At 44.3% G+C, this 27,211-nt stretch overlaps 1 protein-coding gene across 2 annotated transcripts; it reads right to left on the bottom strand.

Annotated features, from left to right (window-relative positions):
• Positions 1 to 376: 376 nt before the first annotated feature.
• On the bottom strand, positions 377 to 19,827 carry ANP32B (acidic nuclear phosphoprotein 32 family member B). Of its 2 annotated transcripts, none has more exons than XM_083420678.1 (7): positions 19,395 to 19,827; positions 12,722 to 12,871; positions 7,657 to 7,779; positions 5,673 to 5,868; positions 2,021 to 2,130; positions 1,474 to 1,537; positions 377 to 996 (listed from the first exon to the last, which is right to left on the bottom strand). In XM_083420678.1, exons 1-7 carry the CDS (start codon positions 19,446 to 19,448, stop codon positions 923 to 925), a joined length of 771 nt encoding a protein of 256 aa, XP_083276804.1. In that variant the 5' UTR covers positions 19,449 to 19,827; the 3' UTR covers positions 377 to 922. The 2 variants fall into 2 exon arrangements, with proteins under 2 accessions (XP_083276804.1, XP_083276805.1); XM_083420679.1 differs by having other exon boundaries at positions 2,021 to 2,127.
• Positions 19,828 to 27,211: the final 7,384 nt, after the last annotated feature.

Below are 27,211 nucleotides of genomic sequence, written 5' to 3'. Positions count from 1 at the left end.
ACACAAAAACCACAAAATTTGGTATCGACCATGGAAATCAGCAACCTGAAAATCTTAGTTTTCGTTTTTAAAAAGTCCATCCTTAATAAGGTGGGTTTTTTAATCTGTGGCTAAAATCCTTGTAAGGTCTGAAGATTTCTAGTGGTTATGGCTTCAATATCCCACGTAATTCATTGTTCATCTCCTTGACTAGCAGAAGCAGAATAAATTATGTAAACCAAGGAATTTACATGGGTCAAGGAATCTAGCTTCTGCTGGTACAAATTTTTTAAAAAATTAATGCAGAGTATACACAACCCTGCCCATAATGTGGTTTTAGAGAAATGAGAAGGCCACAGAATTTCAGATTAAGTCTGAACATAACAACTTTGCAAGATTAGTTTACCAAATAACGTTTATTTCATTTCAAGTTCTTAAAAATACTTTTCTGTTGTTGCATAAAACATCCTAATGTAAAAAATATCCAACAGCTTAGAAAAGGAAAAGGAAGGCAGGGAAAGCAAAGCATGAAGAACAGTCCCCAAAACATCAGGACTCTATTTACAAAGCCTTTTTGCACAGAAAGTAAAAAAGGGACTACAGTCAGTGGGTAGTGTGTAGCCCCTGACAACCAGGACTGACCCATCACACTCGTTCTTCTTGCTATGGCAACAGTGGGAGATGAAGGCCTGGGAACCCCAAGGGGATAAGTGAAGGTGCTAGCCCAAGAGGGCTAGATCTGTAACCACCTGGAGGAGATCAGCTGCAGGGTATGTGGAATGTCACAGGAAAGGCCGACTCTTTGGCTCTTTGAGTGCTGCACCCGAGGGGGGAGGGGGCTTGTTTAGACAACTACAATGTGCCTCAAGTGCTCCTCAAGTCACAGATCATCCAAGGGGTGGCCCAAGCAATACTGAACAGTCCTTTGGGGACACAGAAGGCCTTAGTCATCTTCTTCATCCCCTTCGTCATCTGCTTCTCTTTTTCTCTTTTCACCTTTCCCACTGTCTTCTTCATCTGTACAACGACCAGAGGAAAAAATACATTTCATCATCTGATAAAAGGGCAGCGGTACAACGGTATTATCCCATAAACTTATTCTGGGCTCCAGCAAAGCCTCCAATTCTAGCATTTCAGTAATTTACTAGCACAGTGGCTCACTCACTCAGTTGAAGGAAGTTCAACAAGGACCAAGTACCTCCCACCTTTAAGGGTTTGGAGGCCACTGGCTGGCCACAGCCACCAAGGCTTGCACCCCAACAACCAAAGCAATAGGGGGAAAATCTAGAGCCACACATCCTTGCTGTCTTTACTTGCACTTCCCATCTAAAATGGAACGCTTTACTTAGCACAATATTTTGGATGGGCTGGGCTAAGCATCTAAAATATTTTCTGTCACCGTCTATCCTTGTCCTCTTCATCCCACTCACATCCATATCCTGTCATCCTGGAGATTTATATAATTAAGGAATTGGTTTGAAACTTTGAGCATACCTTCATCCTCCTCTTCTTCCTCGTCCTCCTCCTCCTCTTCCCCATCACGTCCAAACTCTTCCTCCTGAAAATATAAGCATGTTTGCAACTGAAAGAGTAGCACTTTTCGTCCCATTTGCATGATACCTCCTGGAAGGAGGTATTCTCAATCTCTGCTGGGTAACGAAAGACACTGGATGACATCAGCATAGAAGCAGTGATGCATGGCTGCAGCCAAGTCTCTTTAATGTCACCTTGGCTGAAGCTTGCAACCAAGCAACAGCCAGACAGTGTGCAACACGCAGAGGCAGACCAATGACAGAACATAAATTGGGTAATTCAGAATAGAAGGTTTCATTATTTCCGTTATTCTGGTAGTGGGAGGCCCGCTCACTGTTCCAGCTGCCTTTGCCAGGTCATATGTAAGGACGCCGCTCAAACATCACTCAGCAATTTCACCTCCAAGCAAGCAGGAAGGCAGATCCAGTTACTCTTTTTGCTACTTGGCAGATAAGCCTCTCAGGTTTCAACACAGAAAGCATAAAAGCAGGAAATACTTTTAACTAACCTCTCCGCTGACTTCGTCTTCCTCGTCTTCTCCTTCTTCTTCCTCATCTTCCTCATCAAACTCCTCCTCCTCACCATCTTCCTCCTCTTCTTCATCTTCTTCCTCACCTTCTGAGAAAGAAATGGTTTCTGTAACTTTCCTTATAGTTAACCTGCATTTTTCTCAAAGTTAGGAAAGTTTATAACTGTCTTAACATACCTACTGTATTGTTTAAACTTTGTACTGTATGGTGGCTAAACACTGCAGTGATCAACAAATTTAATAAAAATCATAATTAGGAGACTAACAAATAACAAGAATACCCGAACAAACAGAATTCCCAACTAGGTAAGTGGATATACTCAATATACACTGGCCTCATTCATCACAGCAACACGAAGGCATGGTATATTTAAGAAACAACGAGCTGCCCCACAGATGACCAAACAAACCATAGTTGAAGCTTGGTTTGTTCTATCCCCCACCTATTCCTCATTGCCTGCCTGATATACTGTTCTTTGTGGTGCCTTAACACCAACATTACCTCACCTCACCACCAACGCCTTTACCATTGTTAGCTGCATGAACACAATGAGATTTCCCCAGCTGCTCTCAGAATGGGCTGATCCATACCATCTCCTCTCCCTTCAACTTCAACTTTTAAACACCAACACCTCCTGTTTGGCCTCCTGGTTTTTAGTCAAAAGTACTGAGACTTCAAGGGACATGGGTGGCGCTGCGGGTTAAACCACAGAGCCTAGGACTTGCCAACCAGAAGGTCATCAGTTCAAATCCCCACAACCGGGTGAGCTCCCGTTGCTCGGTCCCTGCTCCTGCCAACCTAGCAGTTCGAAAGCACGTCAAAGTGCAAGTAGATAAATAGGTACCGCTCTGGCGGGAAGGTAAACAGCGTTTCTGTGCGCTGCTCTGGTTCACCAGAAGCAGCTTAGTCATGCTGGCCACATGACCCAGAAGCTGTACGCCGGCTCCCTCGGCCAGTAAAGTGAGATGAGCGCTGCAACCCCAAAGTCGGTCACGACTGGACCCAATGGTCAGGGGCCCCTTTATCTTTACTGCTGAGAGTTCAAAAGAGCAGCCTGCTGGATCAGACCAATTGCCCATCTAGTCTAGCACCCTGTTCTCACAGTGGCCAGGCTGATGACAAGCCTGAAAGCAGGACCTAAGTGCACTGATGGCCTTAACCTCCATGAATCTGTCAAACTTCTTTAGAAGCCATTGTGGTGCCATGGAGATTGTCCTCTGAAACATCTCTTCAGTGAGGATGTTGCCTTTAAAGGTGCTAATTACTGTGAAGTTTTAAGCTGCATGAGGCTATTGCAAAGGGCAGGACAGTGTTGTTTGAAAAGGTCATGCCTTCCGCCCGCCCCCCAAAAAAGAAGTGTTTTAGATGTTTTGCATGTCTTAAACTGCTGTTCCAGTTGCTCTTTTTTTTTAACCTTTTAGTTAAGAATCTTAAATATGTTGTAGCATACTGTTTGTTTTGCTGCTTTCCCATTTATTCCTTTATATTTCATTTTAGCTAGGTGGACTGCAGTCCATTTAAATTTCCCTCTCCTGGAACAGCAGCAGCTGTGAAGTGAAGCCATCTGGCTCGCAAGAGAGGACTTTTTGTGGAGTAGTGGGATCAGGAAAGGAATCTGTTGCCAGGCAAAGTTAGGAGGGAGGTCTTCTTCGGGAAAAGCGCAAGCAAGAACTGCCTAGCCTTGCACACAGTCTCGTTTTTCAGCCACTTGTGCCTTATGACTCTGCAGCTTGATGAGTATTTTGGGCAAAGTAGGCAAATAAGTCATGGCTAAGCAAAGCTGCCATGTTTGTGTGCCAACACCAAGTCAAAGTTAAAACAGCCCACAATTTGTAAGCCAACAACAAATCATGGCATCAGACCGTGGTTTGTTGTCAGAAACCCTGGGCAGGGTTCGGACATCTAAAAAAATCAGTTAGGCCAAACAAACTGATGGATTACTTTTAAGTGTGGACCAGGACACTGCAGAAGTGCTCTGGTAAGCCCCTTTAATTTCTCAAAGAAGCTTTCAAGCACAAAACAAATCTGATGGGAAACGATCTGATAATGACTATAAATGAAAAAAGTAATGCCAGCAAGATCCAACATAACTGACTGCAACCAATTCAACACTGCATAGAAACAGTCAGAGCCTTCATGCCAGCCTTCCTGGGTTGCAAGCCCTCCAGTGCAAGTGACTGTATGGTCAAACTGCCTGAATTGCTACTGATAAGGTAAAGGTAAAGGTACCCCTGCCCATACGGGCCAGTCTTGCCAGACTCTAGGGTTGTGCGCTCATCTCACTCTATAGGCCGGGAGCCAGCGCTGTCCGCAGACACTTCCGGGTCACGTGGCCAGCGTGACAAGCTGCATCTGGCGAGCCAGCGCAGCACACGGAACGCCTTTTACCTTCCCGATGGTAAGCGGTCCCTATTTATCTACTTGCACCCGGGGGTGCTTTCGAACTGCTAGGTTGGCAGGCGCTGGGACCGAACGATGGGAGCGCACCCCGCCGCGGGGATTCGAACCGCCGACCATGTGATCGGCAGGTCCTAGGCACTGAGGTTTTACCCACAGCACCACCGTGTCCCACTTGCTACTGATAAATGATTGTAAATAACAGAGAAACAGAAAGGTTCTTTCCCAGCTCCCTACCTCAAATTACTCATTAATCATCGGAAGTACAGTCATACCTCAGATTGTGAACGCTGTGGGTTGCGCATTTTCGGGTTACGGACCACACCAAACCTGGAAGTACCGGGTTACTTCTGGGTTTCGGCACTCGCGCATGCGCAGAAGCACTTAATCACGCTTTGCACATAAGCGCTGAATCGTGTCACGCGCGTGAGCAGACACAGGGCTGCAGGTTGCGAACGTGCCTCCTACATGATCATGTTCGCAACCCAAGGTTCCACTGTAATTCAGTCGCAAGAGAGCAAGAGTAACAAACAGCTCTTTTGAAGCTGTGACTAAAGAAAAGAATATGTATCTGTGGCAGCACCACAATGCAACACTCATTCCAACTGTGGCTCTTTCTACTGCTAACCCAACAGCAACTGGTACTTGGTACATGAGAGTGGCTCACGAGGCAGTGTTAATACCCACCAACACTTCAAATACATTAATAAGCTACTAGAATTTAGCATCTAGTCTCTCACACTCTTAGTGTAGGTTGTATGCTAAGCAGTACACAAGATACTCTAATCTAAAAAGAGCCTGCAGATTTTGTGAGTGCAAGGCTATTGCAGCAATTTGTGAACTATCACCAGACTCCTGAAGACATAACAAAGGAGTAACTTCTTCTATGATTGCAGAAATAAGTTTACATCTGTAACATGAGAAGATCCAGTTACATTTCTGGAGTGGAAGTATCTATCTTTTAAAGATGTACGCATACTAAAAACAACACACCATTTCCTTGCAATGTGACTTAAGGAAAGTCTTAAGAGGTGGCTATAGCATTTTTTGTCTGAGTTATGGTGCCAGCACATTTCAGAAGGATATGAGTATATAATGTGCCATCTTAACTCAGCACCAGTCCTTCTGCAATTCAAATTCTAGACGAAAATGAGGCAAGTGCAATTTTTAGGTTGGAGACCATCGCTAAGAATTGGACATTCTCCACCCAAAAGTAACAATGCCTGTCCTCACCTTCTTCACCTTCCTCGTCTTCCTCATCAACGCCATCTACTTCACAATCTGAGTCAGAGGCTTCTTTATCTTCCTGATCATATCCATCCAGGTAGGTGAGCTGAGGAAGCAGCTTGAAGACACTCTCTCGGTAGTCATTTAAGTTTGTTACCTCGCAGTTGAACAGGTCAAGGCTCTTCAGAGAGTCCAATTTTTTCTAAAATTGCAAACAAGTCAAGCTATTATTGCATGGACAAGAAGCAACCACTGGATAATTGGGGGGACGGGGAAGGCATGTTTGTCAAGGCTCTGCCTAAAACTTGGTAACATGGAAGTTTATTTTCAGGTGCTTCATCCTAATACTTTTGTGAGGGAAATACTGAACAACTAGCTGAAGCAGTTATCTAGTTATCTTCGAAATGGGGGGATATTTTGGCCTAATCACATTGGATCTTACATGGGTGGAATCAACTCTTTCCTTGTTTGGTACACTATTTTGAACTCCACCTGCAATAGGGGTTTAATCTTGATCTACTTTATAAAAATCTTGTAAAGATACACAGTAACTGAGGAATATATGTGAAGCACTTTGAGCATTTTAAAGCTCTATATAATGTTATTAAGTATCATTACTACACTCTACATCTACAAGTTCCTCTCCGTGCAATGAACCAGAAACTCAGATGACTGGAAATTCACCTGGAGACAATTGTAACTCATGAATCACCTCATAAAAGGTGCTCCTTTGAAAAATTAATTCAAACAAAAATAAACCTCAGGGTTGTGGGTTCAAGCCCCATGTTGAGTGAAAGATTCTTGCATTGCAAGGGGTTAGACCAGATGATCACCGCAGTCTTTTAAAAAATCAGTAAATAAATTGGTAAAACTTTTTGGACTTCCTTCATATAAAATAAACAATGTTCAGCAACATCATCTGCCACCTGCATGCTAAAGTAGTACAGTCTAAGGTAAGCATTGCTGCTTTGATTCTAGACACCATATGAACTGCCTTTAAATATTCCATTTTTGCATGGTGAAATTAAGACGCTTGCTTGAGTTATGATATCATTAGCAAACAGGTACTAAGCAGAAAAATGAATCTACTATCTGGAATAAAAGCAAATCAACTTCTAATTTGACTTGATACTATTAACATAATTTATAGATTAATACAACTTACTTGACTAGTGATTTTAGGAAATCCTTGAAGAAACAAGGTACAACAAACAGAATATGAGTTTTTGTCATAATTTCCAGTCAATATGTTCCATGTTTGACAACAATGAAGTTATGCTGCACAACAGGCAACACACGATTCCTATTTTAACTCATTCTGCCAAACAGGATAGGTGGCAAGTGGATTTGTAGCAACTGAGTTTAGAATTCTGACTGCACATCATCATGGCTGAAGTATGGAATTAAATGTTCTGATAACATGCATTTTTATGGACAAATCAGATATAAAATCAAAATCTGCCAGACACAGAAAGAGGAGTCTAATTTGACTGAAACCAATAAAGTAAAAAGGTTAACATGAAAACATGTAATGGGATACAGGCTTAAGATATAAATGCTAACTTGGCTTCTGCCTATGTAGCTGATGTAGATTTGAATCTGGAAAATGCACACACATTGAAATGTTCATTTGGCCTCTGCTGACCTTGCTAGATACATCTTTTGAAGCAGATGGGGAGGCATATCCCCATCCAGGGGCTTACTTGTTGCTCATTACTAAAGCTGGATTAGGGTCAGTATGTTTGGGGCCAGTATGTTTGAGAACTAGAGCATCAGCTATGAAATGTTATAAGAGGTATATTGCTTGCTTCATGTGTCTTGATTTGGTCTTACATTTACTTAGTGCCCAGAAAAATGAACTAAGCAAGGCATCTATGTTAGTATCAAACTGTAGACTGCCTTTTGGGGGGAAAGGCCCTCTTTTGAATGATAATCTCTGCATTTAAACCCCAGAGAGGCATAAGATTTTTTTAACCCATTAAGAACATACCAATGGCTCCAAGGTACTGATATCCTTCAGCTTGTTTCCACTGAGGTTTAGATGTGTGAGGTTTGGAAGTTTTTCTGCTAATACATCAAGACCTCCAGAAATTCGGTTGTCACTGAGTTCAAGCTGCAACAGGAACCACAAAAGGCAAAATACTGAACATATCAGCAACAGTGCAGTTAAAAGCAAAACATCCACAAGGCTGAGATTCAAATAATATTTATCCAGATCAATACTTAAATTTATGCTTGCCCCAACAAAAAACATTCATAAATATACCTGGCAATAGAAGCTAGAAATTTGTGCTCACTGAGTTGCAGTGCAATGCTGTGGTAAATATTCCCAATTACACCACGTTAGCTTACATCAGGAAGAGGTTGCTACATCACTGCATGCACAGTTGGAAACCTCCCCTTGCCCCAAGGGCTGAATTTCCTTGGGGGGGGGGGGCAGGGAGGAAATGGTTGCATATCCAAAGAGGGTGAGGCCAAAACATATATATGTATTTTCCCTCGTTCAGTTTGACTTCAAGATCTCTTCCTGCATGAGCTGTTCACTGTGGGATGGGGAGGGGGCATGGTTTGGAAAGAGCAAACTGGGGGGCAAATTCCCCATGTCTGTCCTAATGGCTCCAGTCTTTCACAGCATGAAACATATACTATCAGCTATGGGTATAATATACATTACCAATGCTTTTCTACCAGTTTAGTTGTCATGGTTTCTAGTGAATCCCAGAAACTGAACTTTAATGGGGTGCTAGAAATTCTTTGTTAGAAGTTCCTTTCCCTTTCAAGGACTTCAGTTCCCAAGGCTGACTGCGAAGTGGGAAGGATTATGAACACAGTTTTACCTGTGCAATCCTATGCAAGTCCTATTAAGTTCAATCATAATTACTCCCAGGTAAGTGTGAACATAGTATTCTAGGCTAAGTCTGTAGAGTAAATGGGCCCTATGTTTTTCCAAGGCTAACAAAATTGCTGACCTAGGTTTTTGATGATTACCCCTAACACAAATACAGCTCTGTTGCTCAGCCATTTTCTTAAGAGAAGCCTCATGGTCAAACATGGTTACATAACAGCCTCTTCTTTTTTAAAAAATCACTTTGCTCCAAAGCATACATCAGATGAAAAAGCCTGAACAGATTGAAATGCTGAAATGAATGAAAGTTATCGGAGTTGGTGCAGTAAAATACATTCTATACAATTATTCTGTTTCTCCTGCAAATAAATAAAAGGTACCAACAATGTAATCCTATGCATATCTACTGGGATGTAAGACCCACGGTTCAATGGGTCTTACTCATTACTATGTGTTTAGGATGGCAGCTAAATGTTTAGGTTGCTATAGCATGGTATTATTCATTTATAAAAGTACTTATATACCACCAATTCATAAAATACAATCTAGTGGTGTACACAGTATATGCAATAAAAAAAAAACATTTTAAAAGTAGAGGAGTATTAAAATGACTGGCTGATTTAAAAAAAATACCATTCAATAGTTGCATATGCCTGTCTATATAAATAGATGTCTTCAAGAGACACTTGAAAATGAAAAGCAAGAATCCCTGCCAAATCTCTGCTTGAAGAATGTTTCACAGCATGGGACCAGAAACTCTAAATACCTGACTTCTAGTGGAGGGAAATAAAGCCTCTGCAACACAGGGGACAAGGAGCAGCACCACTTGCCATGTAATTTGGCATTTAGGCTCCAATCCTATACCCACTTTCCTGAGATTAAGTCCAACGGCTCTTAAATTTATCTTAATCCTCAGTCATCACTGAAATCAATAGGACTTACAGCTCCTTAACTTTTAGCTGGACCATACCCACAGTACTGGTATGTTGTCATGAGAGAATCTGAACAAGGTGCTATTTAAGCGGGCAACAAGATTGCTGAATTAATGTAAAGCTGAATTAGGGAACTGCCATAACGAACAATCCTTGTACAGTACTTAATTCCATGAGGTCAATGAACTTGCTTTTTCCAAATCAGCGTTTCTACAGTTGACTACCTGGGGGGCACTAAGTTTGAAATCGAAATGTGCAATTTAGTTTTGGGGGTCAAGATTTAAGATGATGGCCAACCATGCTAATTTTTAAAATTCACATTTTAACTTTATATGTGGTAGCCATTTAACACTATCAGTCTTGCACATATACACAGAGACAACTTCCTTAACAACAAAATATTTTACTCGTGAAGCAACTGTGAAAGGCCCTATTCTCATTCTTTCTACTCTACGTGTATTTTAGTTAGCATGCCCATTTTGCTTGCATGTAAGCTCCAACAAGCAAACAAAAAATGTTGGCTTCCCTAGCAGCACATTCCTGAACTGGAATCCTGGTCTAGACTGAGATTATTGTCTCCCATCTTGACATTTTTCTTTAAAAAAACAGAGAGGATCCCAATTCAGCTACATTCCTTTATGAAAATGTTAGTTGTTCAATACCTCTCATTCTAAATATGCTCTATCAACAGGAGCAACTAACACACGTGTGTGTGTTCCACACCACATACCAAGAAAACGTAGTGTTTCCTTGCAAGAAATATATTTGCATATAGGTTTAATATACACTATTTCCCCCTGCTTATTAGAGGTAGGTTGGTAGAAAAATTAGTTAAGTGTGTAAGAGGGATGTTGAGTAGCAGTCATGGAAGTGAAATCATCATGGCAACAAGAAGCCAATTACTACTTACTTTACCCACATTTTAAATCCCCCCATACAATGTATTTTATGTATTCTTTTAATCCCAGGTCAGCTGGGATCCAGAGATGTCTTGCATGAGCAAAAAAGCACTTCTACTTGCCAAGGGAAGCTCACCAAATGCCTCCTGGTTCCCATCCTGCTACTACTGTCCAATGCCCCCTCCCATGGTATCCCAGATGGTCCTTGGACTCTCAGGAGTAGCTTTTCAGGGGCACAGGGAGCAAGAAAGCCAGAAAAACACTGCTGTGAGCTTGGAGCTCCACTCAATTTTCTCTGGATCCAACCCACTGAGTTTTGTGCTTATATGGAATCCTTATGAAGGAAGTTCTGATTATAGTTAAGGTTCTTGGGTGCAACGGGCTAACTTCAACATTTTATGGGATGGCTTCAGAAATCTTGGAAAATCTGCCAATTAGACATATAATATGGAAGCTGACTATGTATTTCAGAGCTAGCTAAAATCTTAGTTTCACCCAAATTACCTAAGAGATAAGGGCTGAATAAAATTTAGGAGGGTAGGTGGAAATGATACAAATAAAACAAGCAGGTACAAGTACCCAATGCAGATTTAAGTGGACTTTGATCTTTATGGTGTATCAATCCATTATCTGATAAAAGAACCTAATGTACAACTTGCACCACCAGCATAATATGGGAATGCTTGTGAAACAAGCCTGCCCTCAGATCTCAGCCATTTATAAGCACGTCCTTAAATTGTTTCTCACGCTTTACTACGCTTTACATGCAAATACTCTTAAAAGTCAAATGACTGCATTCATTGAGGAAAAATAGTTTCAGGAGCAGAATTTGGTACCAAAAACCTACCTACCACTTTCCTGCTCCAAATCACTCTCCCCTTTGCAGAGTTCCACATACATACTAGCATCTCCAAATAGGTATTTTCAGCTCTGCTGAAGGGTGAGCTATTTGAATAAATATTGGGAGGGAAAGAACTAAGGACCAAATTCTATGCTACAGATACCTCTCCTGAAACTGAACTCTTCTAATGGAAAAACGGGTATCAAGATTTTGCTACATGCAACACTAAGTTCTAAAACTCATTTGATTTCTTCTCCCTTCTAAACTTACTCTACCTTTTGTGACACACTTCTGTGGTAACAGTTTTCAGTGCCTTCCTTCCCCGCTTAACATTTAAACATATAAGTGTATGCTGTTGAATTATGTCATAAAATATTTAGACTTATTATCATAAAAAGTAATTTTCAGGTAAGACTTGGAACATAACATTTAACCACATTGTGTATTTTACTGATTTTCTCCCTATTCAAAATATCTCAGTGCACGTACTTTTGGAAAAATGTTTTGAGATATTTATAGAGCACATAAAATGAATATGTCATATTTACGTTAAGAAACTAATAGAAGTCAAACATGCTAGATCAAATCCCAATTGTTTTGGGAGACTGGGAAAAAATTATGGAAAGTCCACATCACTATTCCCAAACAAACCCTTTTCATAACATTCCTCTACAAAATTACAATGCAAAGTAATTAATCTCTTAATAGTGGAGTAGCCAAGAAGCTTGGGAGGACAAGACAAAATTAAAGCCTTTCCCTATTTCTGCTATTTCAATGAGCTACAATATGCTATCTTCACACCTCTGGCTCCTAACCATGATGCAGTATGTAGTTCTGCTCCTCTGACTTACAGGTCCCATTGCAACAAGTATTTTGCAGGCAACTCATCCCGCCACAGCTCTGGGTCTTTTTTTGCGGGGGGGGGGGTGAGGAAGGGAAAGGAAGAAGTGCCATCAAGTACAAATATTTGATACCCACAGCAACACTGTGACCCACGGGTACCACCACAACTTGCCCAACCACGCCTCCATAGACAGCCACCATTCCGAAAGGCAGATTGCAACGGCAATGCGCTTTTGCCACTGAACTCTCCAAATCTTAATCAAGATCCACAACGCCAGCAACAGGTACAGTAACAATTTCTGCTTCATCTCTTCCTCTTTGCTATCTTCCTCCAAAATGATTTTAAAAGTGAGTTTGGATCCACTTCATTCATTTTTCCAGTACTGCTCTCATTAGGACTCCTTTTGCAATCTGCTCCTTTCCCCCTCCCTGCCCAATTATGTATTTGTCCATACTGAGCCCCAAAACAAGAGTTGGGTCTAGAAAAACACCCGAGACAAAGGACTGTGGGCTGAAAGAGGTATGTGTCAGTGTCACAGGATCTCAGCATATATCTAAATCTATGATTACGTTTTAGAAAGCAAAGGAGAAAAAAAGCCATTTGATTTGTAGCCATATTAAGATCATTTATAGAAATGGGAATTAGCAACACTGTGCAGATATGAAAACCCAATCATCTCCCACCCAGGGCTTACCTTTTTCAACTTTGGGAGTTTAGGGAGATTCAAGACAGATGTCAGTCCAACGTTTATTAAACTAAGAAACTCCAAGTTGATAAACTCTCCTGACAGCCCCTCAATTTTGCCTTCATTTGATCTGCAGTTGTCAAGAACAAGCTCTTGGACCTGAAGTGACAAACAAAGAAGTACAATTTATTTAAAAACAACAGCAAGTAACAGTGCACAGAACTGCATCTGATAAAAATATCCCACATGTACATACAGGGAAGTCTGCGGCTATGCAATTATTTTGATTTACAAACTACGTAAACCTAACTGTTTGTTGCAAGTTAACAATTCATCAGCTGCAAAACCCCATGTAACTGTGATTAAACATCCCTTTCTATCCCTGCCTACTAGAACCCACTCCAAATTAATAGAACTTTCATTTCTTCCAAATGACACCTAAGCACTGGAGGGTTTTCAGAATTTAAACGAAGCCACCACAAGCAAAGTACTTTGAACCACTCTGAAAATGTTGTCGGCATAGAATTCTCTACACCACTGACTATGTTTTGCAGAGAAGCTTCTCTTACGCTGCAAGAACAGCATTACAGGACTGACTCAAAAGTATAGAAAATTTCAATGCAGACATGTTTCAAGAATACCTCAATCAAATTCACTTGCTGGTGGATACCATAAGCTTTCCCCCAAATTAAGTGCAATGCAATGGGGTATCTTCAGGGTGGGGATGTCGTCACAATACAAAGGGAGTAATCAGATACTGCTGAGAAAAGAACACTAACGGACCAGGGAGAAAAGCTACAAAGGGATAATAGTGCCACTGTGCTAAATATAAAGCATCACAACGCAAAGGGGAAAAAGATAACAGAAAAGAATAGGCAGAAGGTTTCATTTCTAAGTATGCTATCACACCAGGTTTGTGTGCCTCTCTGAAAAGTTAAATAGTATTTATTGTTACATATTATCAATAGCACTTTTTAGAACTGCACAGGGGTGAGAACCCTGTGGCCCTCCAAGTACTGCTGGGCTACTAATCCCATCACATCTGACCGATGGAGCTGATGGAAGTTTTAAGTCTAACATCCCTGCCCAAACAACTTACAATCTAAACCAGAATTTCCCAAACCTTTCATGTTGGTGACACACTTTTTAGACATGTACCATTTCGTGACATAGTAATTTAGTTTTCTTAGCAAACCGGAGGTTAACCCCTTTCCAGCCCCAGGAGGAGTGTGACACACCCACACACTGCAGCCGACACACTAACGTGCTACAGCACACAATTCAGAAAGCTCTGGTCTAAATGTTAACACAGCAAGAGACAAAGGGTGGGAAGAGTAACAAACAGCTATCATATATCAATCATGTGAGAGGACCTTTAGCATTTGAAGTCTATGCAAAGTACAGGGTTTGTATTTTCAAACCTCAAGTGTTTCAGTACAATAGTCAAAGACCTAAATAGAATATCTGCATGAAACCAACCCAAAGAGGCTTCTCGTTATGAAACCTGCCTTAACTTCATTGTGATAAAAATATATGAAAAGCAAAAATTAAGATAACTGCTGGCGTGAAATGTAAGCAGCTCTAGGAATCTCTGTTTTAGATTTCATACTGATAGAGTTAAAATACACTGTAATTCAGGCAGATGAATGCCCCCATTCTAGCCTAGCAGAGGATTTGACCAGAAGCAAGACATACACCACTAACTACAGTCTCCAATCATTCACTACATGTGGAAAGTGAGCAAACATGCCCAAAACAAGAGGGTGTGCTGGGGAGTTTATCTGCTCATGGCAGACCTGGTCCCACCCAAAAGGAGAGGCCGAGGGGCAGAGGGAAGACATATTTTTAAGGGCTGTCTGGTATCGGAGCAGAATACATGCATCAAGTCAGATAATTCTACAATTCTACAAACCTAAGAATTCAAGCCATAAAAAAAAATGCATATAAAATTAGTTTGCTATTTTTACCATTATCATAATGCAAGTAAGTCATGACTTCATTTCAATATAATTTCAAAATTAGCAGTACTATTACCATCATCTGTTGTAACAGATAGCAAAGAGCAGTTTATCTTAAATTCCTTTTTCCAGCTGAAGAATTTTAATGAATCTAAAACAAGTGCCTCTTCTTCTTTGACAGTTTCACAAGCCTGATCAAGCAGCAGATCCAGTGCTAATTATTTTCCTTAATATGACTGTATCAAATGCATACCAGCTCATTACAAACTGTTAAGTCATTTACGAGATTTCACATCAGATACTCATGATTAGTTTCCTAAAAAGTGTTTTTTTAAAAGTTTAGGGATAACATGGCATGTATTTTACCACAAAGGAAAAAGCCCTGATATACGCCAACAGGGAGAGAGTGGCTTGCCCTTTACTAATGACCCTCAATAAACATATATTAATTTGAACTTTGTACTCAACGTCTACCAAAAATATATTCAGCTATATATGTGACAATTTTATATGAGCAGTCACTTGTAAAGAATTTTAAATGTTGGTCTATTTCTCCAGTTTATAAATAATTAAAAGAGCAACACCTGCATAGTAATACAGTGGCACCTTGGTTTTCGAACGTAATCTGTTCTGGAAGACTGTTCAACTTCCGAAATGTGTGAAAACTGAGGATCAGTGGGTGGTCGGCAAACTCCATTGAAGAAATGGAGGAACACGCCTTGGAAGCAATTACTTCTGGGTTTTCGGCATTCGAAGCATTCAGCTTCTGAGGCGCTCAAAAAACGAGGTTCCACTGTATCAATACAGATCATTCATTCTCTTTCCATTGTGAGGAATATCTTACTTTTTGAAGTTCCAATAAAGTTATTTACGCAGCTTGAAGGACTTTTTATTTATTTCTTATCAAATCCCTTTGGCAGAATTCCGTCATCTTAGCCAAGGTGGCGGCACTAGTTAGCCTTCTCTCCACTTCTCCCTCCGCATTCAGACTGTCGTTACAATTACACTGATGTAACTTTCACCAAATATATTGTTCTAATACATTCTCTCTTTACAGTAGGGATAGATACCTCTGGCCTTCCAGGTGCTGAGGGCCTCCAACTCCCACTAGCCCATGCCAGGTATGGCTAAAAGTCAAAGAAGGGCCACAGGTTCCCCACTCCTGCTTTAGCGAGTATTAAATGGACTCTAAATAGGGCTGCTGTTTGTGTGTTTGGAAAATATATCTGGTGCAGAAGAGGTCAACTGACCAGTATGTTGATGAGGGAACACATAATATCAGTGTCCAATATCTATGTTGTTTCCTAGCTATTCCTAGGCATCTAATTAGACACCTGAACAATCAGGTGCATGAAGATCTTGTAGTTCGAACTATTACGGAAAAAATCCTTCCTCAATCAGTGCAGCTATTCAACTGTTTTTAACCTTTCCTGGCTGATGCGCAACATCTAATACAGGGGGGTCAGCAAACTTTTTCAGCAGAGGGCTGGTCCACTGTCCCTCAGATCTTGTGGGGGGCCGGACTATATTTTGGAGAGAAAAAATATGAACGAATTCCTATGCCCCACAAATAACCCAGAGATGCATTTTAAACAAAAGAACACATTCTACTCATGTAAAAACACGCTGATTCCCGGACCGTCCGCAAGCCAGATTTAGAAGGTGATTGGGGCGGATCCAGCTCCCGGGCCTTAGTTTGCCTATCCATGATCTAATAACCGGACTGAGTTATTGGCAAAATATTGTTGGCACTACAAGATTAAGGCACTCCCAGGTGTCAGTTTCTGTAACAATAATGTTATACATCAGAAAGTGCAACAGGAAGTATCCATTGGCACTAAAACCATGATGATTCAGATCATCAACCACCTTGTAAAATTAAGTGTTCCAATTACTACCTGCTGAATTTGTGTACTTGCATGAATATTAATGTGTATGCAAAACTCTCCTGTGACAAAATGCAACAGTTAATAGAGAATGGAGGCCAAAATAAAATGAGGGGTCCTTCACTGGCAAATCTTTTCACAATTCAAAACAGAACATGTCATTAAGAACTTCACAGGGGGCATAGCAGCGTCTCATCAACATTCAGCTATGCAGAGTCCATACATAACAGACACTCAAGAAGTGACTCATGCACAAATCTAAGGACAAGCAAAATCATAGAATTATAGAACTGTAGAGTTGGAAGGTCTCCCAATGGTCATCTGGTCCAACCCCCTGCAATGCAGGAATCTTAACTAGATCGCAGATGACAGATGGCTACCCATGTTAGATTACTGTTCACCAGGAAGGAGACAACTGCTTTCAAATGGCCCTGATGTGTGCTATAGAGTAACAAGCAGTGGTTAAATTGTGCAGTATCTGCCAAGAAGCACCCTCCTGTTTTACTGCTCTGTTGGTTCAAACTACTTGTTTTCTTTCAAAGTTGTAGCTTTCAAAGATCACCTTTTGTGAAATGCACTTATCTGGCCATGCCCACCCTCTACACAGAAGATACAGTACAGTCCTACTTCATATTTCCTTAGGTACTGTATACATGTATGATGCTTTAAATACGCACAGGCGGTGATTATTAAACACATCATGGCAAATGGAGCATCCTGCTGCAAAGCAAGGACAAGTAAAAAAAAACCCCTTCCTTCCAATTGCAGAGGTGGATGCAGTGGCATAGCGTGGGGGGTGCAGGGGGGGCTGGCCGCAACATCTGGGGGTTAGGGGGCGCAAATCCACGGGTTAGGGGGCGCAAATCCACAGGTTAGGGGGCGCAAATCCATGGGTTAGGGGGCGCAAATTATTTGCCTTGCCCCGGGTGCTGACAACCCACGCTACGCTACTGGGTGGATGGCGATCACCCCAGTACCATCATTGCGGTCCCTGACCTATCCCCGGCTCCCAAGACTGGAAGGAAAACAAGGAAAGAGTTGGAAGCACACTCTTTGCCTCTCTTTCCCACAGGAGACAGAGGTGAATAGAGAGAGAGAGGATGGTACTTGGCAATGAGGCTCAGAGTCCCTCTGCAGCTGCTGCTGGGGAGAGAGACACTGGAATCTCTTTTCAGAGCACTGGCTGAAGCTGGAATGCTCCCATTCTGCCTTTCCCATAGGGAAGGTTGGGGGAGACTCCTTTGGTAATTCTTCTGGAGGTGCTTCCCTCCCCTCCAGCTGGCAGGTGAGAAGAGCCCAGCAGCCATAGGAAGGCTAGGAAGGCCAGTGAAAAATTGTAGACCTCCCCACCACCCTACTAAGGTAAATCAATACGGCAAGAAGAAATGCATTGCAACTCTCACTTTTTCTGGTCTTTCTCCTAGGCCTTTAGTGTGACCCTAGTGCCACAGAAATAAAGAAAATCAAGGTTTCCTTGGCATGAACTCTGCTACACCAAGCTTACTTTCCCCCCTTAAATCCTTCTTGCCCTGTGGGAATATTAGCATACAGAGAGCCATAACTCTGCAAGGTGGAAAACCTTGATTTACCACCCAAGAACGTGTGGTTGTGCCATTACAGTACTGTAACGCACAAATGTCTGCCACTCTAACCATAGTAATAATAAATAATAATAATGTTATTATTTACACTCTGCCCATCTGGCTGAGTTACCCAATACCGCAAAGGGCTTTCCAACGAGACAGGCACACACTTAGTACGTTCCCCAGGCACCATCACTGTTACCTGGTGTGCAGGTGTGTTTTCGGTCCTAGAAAAAGTGCTGCTCCCCCCAGTTTTCAAGCGCTCACGGCACCCCCTATCGCCCCTTTAAAACCCATTCCACTCGCATTGAAAGATTTTCGAATATGCTTTTTTGTTTGTTTGGAAGGCTTTTAAAACCCGGAACGCGAGATATAACTCTCTATTTTAAACTAAAAAACACACTCCTGCTTCAAATCAGCGGCCCCCGAAGAAGCGCTTCCCTTCGGATTGGTGGCGCCTTTAAGGTTATTATTACAGTATTATTCTTATTTGTGAGAGGAAAGTGCGGTGCTGCCGCGCGGGGGGGGGGGGGGGGGGAGGGAAGGGAAGCAAGTTTTTGGCGGGAAGATGAGCGGCGGCTCCCATGAAGGGAGGCGGAAAAAGAAACGCGGGCGAGCGAGAGCGCGCGCGCGCGCTCCCTCCCTAACCCCCTCCCCGGTCGCCCGTTTAAAGGGGGAAGGCGGGAGACGGAGCGAGCGACCAGGCCTCAGCGTGCGCGCGCGCGCGCCAAAAGAAGCGAACGCGGAGGAAGCGCGCTCACTCGCTCGGCCTTCCGTTTTTTGTTTTTTAATGCAGCTGTTGCCCGTTTAAGAGGGACGCTGTGGGGGGGGGGGAGAAGAAGGGCGCGCGCACTGGCTAAGAAGAAGGCGACGGACGCGGCGGGGCCGTCGCGCGCACGCGAGAGAGAGAGGCACCAACCGCCTCTCCGCAGGCAGCCCACGCTCTCTCCCCTCACACGGACGCAGCGGCGGAACAACATGGCGGCCGCGCGGAGCCCTTCTCCTCAGCCAGCCGCCCGCCCGCCCGCCGCTCTCCCCCGACAACACACGCGCCCGCTTCTGCTCTTCCCGCCTCCCTCAGGCCGAGCGACCTCCGCTCTCTCTCCCTTTTATCCGCCATTCCCCTCACCTCACACCCGAACCGAGCTCCCCTCCCCCCCCACCCCCGAACCGGTTGCACCCTCTCTTTCCCCTCCCTAGCCCCAGGAAAGTGGGTGGTTTCGGCGGTGGTCGCCGGCTTCCCGCCCATGCTTACATCCGGCGGAGTCCTGTTCCGCAGCTCCAAGTGGATCCGCTTCTTCATGTCCATGGCGGCGGCGGCGGCTGCGACGGCGTCGTAAGTGGGAGGAAATGAGGCCCTTGCGCGCGCACGGGGCTCCGACTTAACTCGCGGAAGGGCAGCGGCGGCCGAGCAGGAGGAGTCGTCGTCGTCGGCAGCAGCAACAAGGCAAGGCTTGGAGCGCTGGGCGCCGTCGTCGCGACTGCAGTTAAACTGGCGGCGGGGCCCTGAGCTGGGCTGGGCTGAGACGGAGCAGAATCAACGGACGGACTTGGCCGCCAGGGGGCGCGCCGGGGAAGAGACTCCCCGGAACTCCGTCGTCATAGCCACACCCCGCCCGGACGGGCGGGCGGCCGGCGGAGGCGCGCTCCCGCCTCTGCGCCTGGAGCGCGGGAGGCCGGCGCGCTCCTGCCTGCTGCCGAAAGTTGCTTCCCACCCTTTTAGGTCGACACGGGCAGCCCTCCCCCCCCCCCCCAATCCCAGAACAGCTGATCGTCGGTCCCATTGTAAATTATTACTTGATCCAGGCCTGCAAAAACTTACGTTGCTGCTGCTTCGATGTTTGCGGTCTCGGGGAGAAAGCAGAAGCATGGCTTCCTTCCCCTCCCATTGCCGGCTAAAAGCAGCATATCGATATTTTTTTATAAATACCTGCACGATTATGTCCCTCCCCCCCGCAACCATGCATATAACATTTCACTTACATTGAACATCATTTGTCATTTTGTTGCCCATTTACCCACCTTTTTGGGATCCTTCTGGAGCCTGTTTGGGTTTTTACTATCCTGAGTAGTCTGGTATCATCTGCTTTGCCCACTGATTTCAGTGAACTTTGGGACAGTATATGGCAGCTGCAAAACCCCTGATTGGGATTGGGGCTATAGTGCTGGTGAAGGATACTTTAAGGTTTTGCTGTTGCCATAGTCCCAGTTCAGAAGCTTTTGTTTCTACTAATGGTAGCTTCCTGTGAAAATAGCTACTGGGCCCCTAATCCAGGATTAAAGCTCCCTCCCCCCAATTGTACTGACTTGGATCAGAACCCCCCCCCCCAATAGCTCTTAACAAAAGTGTAGCATTACTAATGTCACATCTGTTTTGGCCCATAAAGGGTAAAGGGACCCCTGACCATTAGGTCCAGTCATGACCGACTCTGGGGTTGCGGCGCTCATCTCGCTTTATTGGCCGAGGGAGCTGGTGTACAGCTTCTGGTCCCAACCTTATTCAAATTCAAAAACTGTGATAATATCTCCTGAAATTTTCTTAAAGTTGCTGAAGGATGAGTGGGGGAAAACAAACTGGATCAGGACCATGTCAAAGAGAGGCAGTTCAACCTTTTCCCTTATTGCCCAGTCTAAAATACCTCCCTAAGATACTACTCTTGCTGGGGAAAATACATGGGTAAATAGCTTGGAAATTGGGGGAGGGGGCGAGGCGGAGGTGCACTGGTGAAAAAAACGTTAAGCTTCTGTCCATTTGCCATAGCTCTGATCTACCCTTTAGGGGAGAAAGCAATGTTGAGATCTGATGACAAATATCCTGTGTGTAAATCTGCATAGGATTGAGCTGCACAGGACAGTTAAAGTGTAAAACCTAATGCCTGTAGGCTAGGAAGCCTTTCTGAAAGTATTTAAATTATTAGGAGGAGATACCTGAAAGATAAAGAATAGGAAGCTATTGTAGATTGAAGGAGCTCCATTGTAAAAGGTGTAAAAGGCACAATGGTAGGCATGAAAAGGTAACAAAAGGCTGAAAGCAGAGGAGTTTGCATGCAAAAGAAAGAAATATGAATAAAGCAATCGCAACTGATGCAGTAGTGATGGCTCTTGCTTCATGGAGAAATGATCACCCACAGCTTCCAGCCAGGTAGTTATTTGATGCCATAGTCTTTCAGGTTAGGAGTTAACAAAACGTTACAGATCACCTGAAGGGCTGGCCCTACCATGGGGAATCTGCCTCAGGCTGCAGATGCCATGGGCAAAGAGCAGTAGGGAGCATTTGGAGAACTATAATGTGTGTACCATGCCTGCCCTAAGCTATCTGCCACTGTGTGCACTGTCTCCATTTTCTGTGTTGAAGTAAAATTCAGCAGTCTGACTTTTGTTCACGGAATGGGGAAGAGACAATAGCTTATCCTTTACTTCTTGCAAAGGCCAGACTGATTACCTGTAAGGCCATTAAAGATTGTTGCAGGATGTTTCAAAAAGTGTAACATTAATTCTACACACATACAGAACCCCACTTTAGTGTTTCAAAACAGCAAGGAACTGTTTCTGCCAGATCAATAATGGTCCATTGCCCAGCTCCACCATGGCCTTCTTCCTCCCTTGGGAACTAGCTCATTTATCATCACAATGATTCTGTCTTCCTGTGGCAACAACTAGGGGTGGGCATGCTGCCCTTGGCACCTCCATTTCTGTGTGCTGCTTCTGGGGCTGGGTTTTCTGGAGCAGCTGAGCCATTCACGAATGGAGAAATATTCTCTCTCTCTCTCTCTCTCTCTATATATATATATATATTTAATAGAAAGAAAGAAATGTGGAACCCGTGGCCCTCCAGAAGTTGTTGGACTCCATCTCCCATCAACTGTGATCATTGGCTATCCTTACTGGAACTGGCGGGAACTGGAGTCCAAGAGGGCCTCTCCAAACTAAGTGAATGAGCGGCAAAATGGCAAATTAAATCCATTATGAACAAATGTAAAGTGATGCATGTTAGCACAGGACATCTTCATTTCATATGTATGCTCATGGGTTCTAAGCTGGTGGTGACAGACCAGGAGTGAGATCTTGGGGACAACTCTGACAACAGAATGCTAGACCAGATGAGCCAGTGGCCTGATCCAGCAGATTCTTCATATGTTCTTAATTACTGGAGGGCCACAGGGTCCCCTTTCCTGCTTTGGTGTTCTATGCATGCATGCTTATTGAAGGATGTGCCCTCTGGCCACATGACACAGGCCTTTGGTCCCAGTGGGGTTTTGGGTACAGTGTTAACTGCTGTCCTCCTAAGAACATGAGATGAGCACTGCTGGATTAAAGGTGTGTGTAGCCCAACATGTTTCTCACACAGTCAACTAGCTGCATCCACAACCAGGACATTAAGACAATAGTCTTCCTGTTGTTGCTCCCCAGATATTTGGTAGGCAGCCTAATCCTTTATTTTTTTCATTTGTGTTCACAGAGTTTAAAGCAGGGGTACTTCTAGCTGTGAACAGAAGCAGGGTCAGCTCAGTATCAGAGTGGTGTGTGTGTTTATTTTAAATAGATCAGGGCTCCTGTGATTTAAAAGTCAAATCGAAGAAGGGTTTGTGTGTTTTGGCAAGTGCAGCTTGTCATGCACCAGTTGAAACCCAAACCAAACGCAGCACCGGCTGAAATTCTAGTTTTGCACACCTACCAAAGGTGGTGCAGGTGTCTGTCCTCCCTTGGCCTGAATTCAAAACCACTGGTACCGATATTCACTGTCCTGCTCTCAAACATTGCTCTTACCCGCATTCTTATTTTGCTTCTCACCCTACCAGAGGAGCCTTGACTACGGTGCTGTGAAGGAGAAAGTTAGAGATAAAACAGAAAAATAAATTAGAGGCCAGCAACCAGGTCTCCCAAGTGTTGACTGCCGTTTTTGGAGGAAGGGGGAATCCTTAAGAGGGCTGTTGCCAGCACTAATTCTGCAAATAATATAAACTAGCCCATGACACACTCTGCAGTTCACAAGACCTTCCCTTACATTAGTGAGAGGGTTATTGTCCTTTATCTGCACACCCTGCCGGTTTCTTTCACCCCTCCTCACTGGTCCTTTTACATTCACTTCTTCCTCCAGTCGCTGCTTTATTCTCTTAACCCCTTCCTTTGTATTCCCAGTTTAACTAAATAACATTAACAAATATTAAACTTTTCTTTTACTGTACTAATACCCTTCAACATCTCTATCCCTTTGCCCTCAGAGACCTGCCTGCCTTCCCTGGGTCTTCTCTGTCTCCCTTCCACCTTTACTCAGCATGCAAGGAGTTGCTGGTGCTGGCATTAGCCCAGCCAATAAGGCATGGCAAGGGGGCAGGCCAAGCAAGGAAGGAGGCGGTGGACAGGCTATGGCACTAAGGCCCACAGATGGTCCTGCCTAACTTAGCCCTCTGTTTGAGAAACCTCGCTCTATCACAGTACACCTGTTTCACCAGCAGGGGATGCTCGTGCTACAGAATGATATGGCACAGTATTCTGTTTAATGAAGGGGAAATAGCCAATGCTGTTACAAGGATTTCTCTAGGTAGGTCTACTGTTACTGATGTTGCAAGGGAGAAATAGCATGTATTGGAAGGTGGCAGAGAAAGGGAGCTGTGCCATCCTATAGCTCAGCTCTCAAAATATAAAAAAATACACAATTTGTCTACTACATCATTAAACAATAAGGGCAGCAGTATTAAAAAGCTTTTTTTTAAAAAAAAATAATATCCCAGCAACTATTCACCAATAGCTAGGCTGAAGGGGGAATTTGGTGCTTCTTTGGGGGTAGAATTTCATAATTGGAGCTGGACAACAGAAACATATCCTATCTTGGGTCGCTGCCCAGCTGCTCTACGTAGAAAAAGGTTTCCTCTGTTAAAAGTTAAGAGTTGCATTTTCTATGTTCACCAAAGGCACAACCTAACAGAGTTAAGCAAACTGGGTTCTATTTTACAGCAATGAGAGATCCTTGAGAACGTGCAGAGTTTAAGAACTAAAAATCTTATCATTTGATAGGGGCGAAACGGCTTTATTTCACCCAGGTCAAAGACCCAGTTTGGCACACAGTACACACCAAGGCCTGTTGTCTTTGTCCATGGAGTTTTCTTGGCAGGGATACTGGAGTGGCTTGCCGGTCCCTGCTCCAGGTGGATCACATTTGGTCAAAACTCTCCACTATGACCTGTCCGTCTTAAGTAGCCCTGCACGGCATAGCTCATAGCTTCTCTGAGCTATTCTCTGAGCTTTGACCAAACTGCGGGAGGCAGTGGAAGACAGGAGTGCCTGGCGTGCTCTGGTCCATGGGGCCACAAAGAGTCGGACACGACTAAATGACTAAACAACAACAACACACACACAAAGGCTGGGAGCCTCAGTGACACCCCTCTGGAGGCTTCACCTGGGGCAAAAAAAACAGCTAACCCCCCCCCCCCCCAGCTATGGCTGGGCCCTTCCCCTCCCTACCAGTTCTTCCCTGGCAATACTGCCCTGCAAGCAGCTTTTAGGGTCCACACACAAAGCTCAACTTCCACCTGGTTTGGGAGCTGCAAGTGACGGGTTGTGAATAGGGTTCAGTGATAATTTCTGTCACTTTGTAGCAGACAAAGTGCCCTTTTTTGTTCTATAGACTGTGTGGCGATCACCCAGGGCCCCCGGACGTTTGACGGTCTATTGACCCTGCGCCACCACTGTGATTGCTTTTTCCGCTGCCACCGCCCCGTATCTCACGGGGACACATGGAGTCCAGGCAGTTGTAACATTAACAAATAATCAACTTTATTTTTAAATGCAGGAACAAGCGTATGGTTTCAGTTGTATTTTTCTCTTGTCAGTTTCTTAAATCTTCGTTCCTAACAACTTCAAACTGAATTATTCCCAACTATCAATCTGACTCCACCTGACAATTCCTCTCACTCTCTCACAATACAACTACCAACCCACACCTATTCCTCCCTCTTCCTTCTCCAACACCCAAGCCTCAACCGACTTTCAAAACCTCCCACTCTAACTTTTACTCCCCCCTTGCATTCTCACTGGCCAATCACATCACACCCATTTTAACCCTTTCATTATGACCCATCCTAGGCTGCAAACACCACAGGCTGGAAGGGGGAAAAGTTATCTAGGTTGACCTGTCATCTCTGACTATTTTGCTGAGTCACGGTCATAATGTATTATCAGCCTTCAGCAGACTGTAAAGAGAATTTGGTCTGAGTGCTTCCAAATGTGTCAGGCAGGCCTTCATGTGAATATGAATAGCGGCTGACACTGTTTTAATGGTGCTTCAAATGAATTGTACAGTGGTGCCTCGCATTCTGCGAGTCTCTTCGTTTAGCGGTTTTTTCGTCTTGCGAAGCAACCCGATTAGCGGATTAGCGCTATTAGTGGTTTAGCGGCTATTAAAGGCTTAAGGGATTAGCGGATTAGCTGCTAAAAGGCTATTAGCAGCTTAGTGCCTTAGAAAAAGGGGGTGGGGAGCGAAAAAAAATCTCAAGACTCGCAAGACATTTTCGTCTTGCGAAGCAAGCCCATAGGGAAATTCGTCCTGCGAAGCGCATCGAAAAACGGAAAACCCTTTCGTCTAGCGGGTTTTCCGTCTTGCGAGGCATTCGTCTTGCGGGGTACCACTGTATATCCTCCTCGTAAATTTTGGGGGGAAAGGCATAAACAATGTGTCCCCAAGGGGGCATCAGGATTACCTGGGGCATGGGGAGGTGCTAAAAGGCAAGTGGTTGACAGTGGGCTGCTGGAGGTGTAAATAATTAAGACTTTGAAAAACTGATATCACTGGATTAAGTTCATCAGTTTTGCTGAATAAATCAAATGGATAGTTTTAATAGGATTTTGAATAAACGTGCAATTAATTGTTACTGTTTTGAATTTTATTGTGTTATTATCGTTTTGCGGGTTCCTGGGATGAACAACTGGACTTTTGACTCTCCTGTGCAGGAGAGCCCTAGGCTATCACTCTTTTGTGAGAGGGGTTTAAGTACGTACATACTGGGAAATGTAGGTTCGTACAATTAAAGTAGATTACAGTGCTCTGTGGGGTGTATGGGGTGTTAGGAAAGGGGTAGTACCTCTGTTGGGGGACACGCCATGCTCCTTCTGGGGTAGTTTGTCCACCTTTGGTCCCCACCCTGCACTCAGCTCTCACCTGTGGCTCCTAGAAGCTGTCATAGCAGCCACACCCCGTGTATGGCTTCGACTGGCCCGCTAAACCAGGTGAGGGTAGCCAATGGGTCTCAAACCCTCGGCCAGTTAGGAATTTCCCCTGCATACGAAGACAGGTTCTGGCAGATTGAGTGGATGAGACCAATAGTGAGTCCAATAGTCAAGAAGGCATTTTCTGCATATGCCATAGATTTAGAGGGAAGTGGTGGACAGATGGGGCTTGTCAGCCTGGGAGAAGGAAAACTCTGATCCTAAACCTCCACTGTCTTCTGGGATATTTTCAGGAGAAAAAATGGTTATGGAGTAACCCCTACACAAATCCCAAGTGGAGTCCCTAAGATGGTTGGATGGCAGTGGCGTAGCGTGGGGGGTGCAGGGGGGGCCGGCCGCAACATTGGGGGGGGGCGCGCTCGCACTCGCAGCTCTCTGCCCCTACCTGGCTCACTCACTCACTCTCACTGCAGTGCTGGCTGTGCGAATCTGATCCGAGCCGCCGGGTCGCCGCCCACTGTGGATGGGAGGGTGCCAGGTGTGCAGTGTGGTGCGGAGAGAGAGCGAGGGACTATCTGGGGGAGGGACAGTGCAGCGGGGGGGGGGGCGCAAATTACTTGCCTTGCCCCGGGTGCTGACAACCCATGCTACGCCACTGTTGGATGGCACCTTGTACTACTTCTGGCAACTCCTGCAGCCAAGCTGGTGCCAAACGTATTGCTCTGCCTTCCTTAGAACCACATCAGTGAGGGCAAGAGGAGGGTCTTGTTGCCTGGGCAGCCCAGGATCTCCATATACACTGCTCAGTCTTGCACCCCAGGGAGCTCACTTTGGTGCTGAGTGGTTTGACTTCACCCCTGCAGACATACTCCATTGTCTCTTGAGACATTCTATACCTGAATATGGAAA

The sequence above is a fragment of the Podarcis tiliguerta genome (genome assembly GCF_965153285.1).
Source record: "Podarcis tiliguerta genome assembly, chromosome: 17".
In the NCBI taxonomy this organism is placed as follows: Eukaryota; Metazoa; Chordata; class Lepidosauria; order Squamata; family Lacertidae; genus Podarcis; species Podarcis tiliguerta.
The sequence above is the reverse complement of the archived record's forward strand: the minus strand, read 5'-3'. Positions and strand labels throughout refer to the sequence as shown.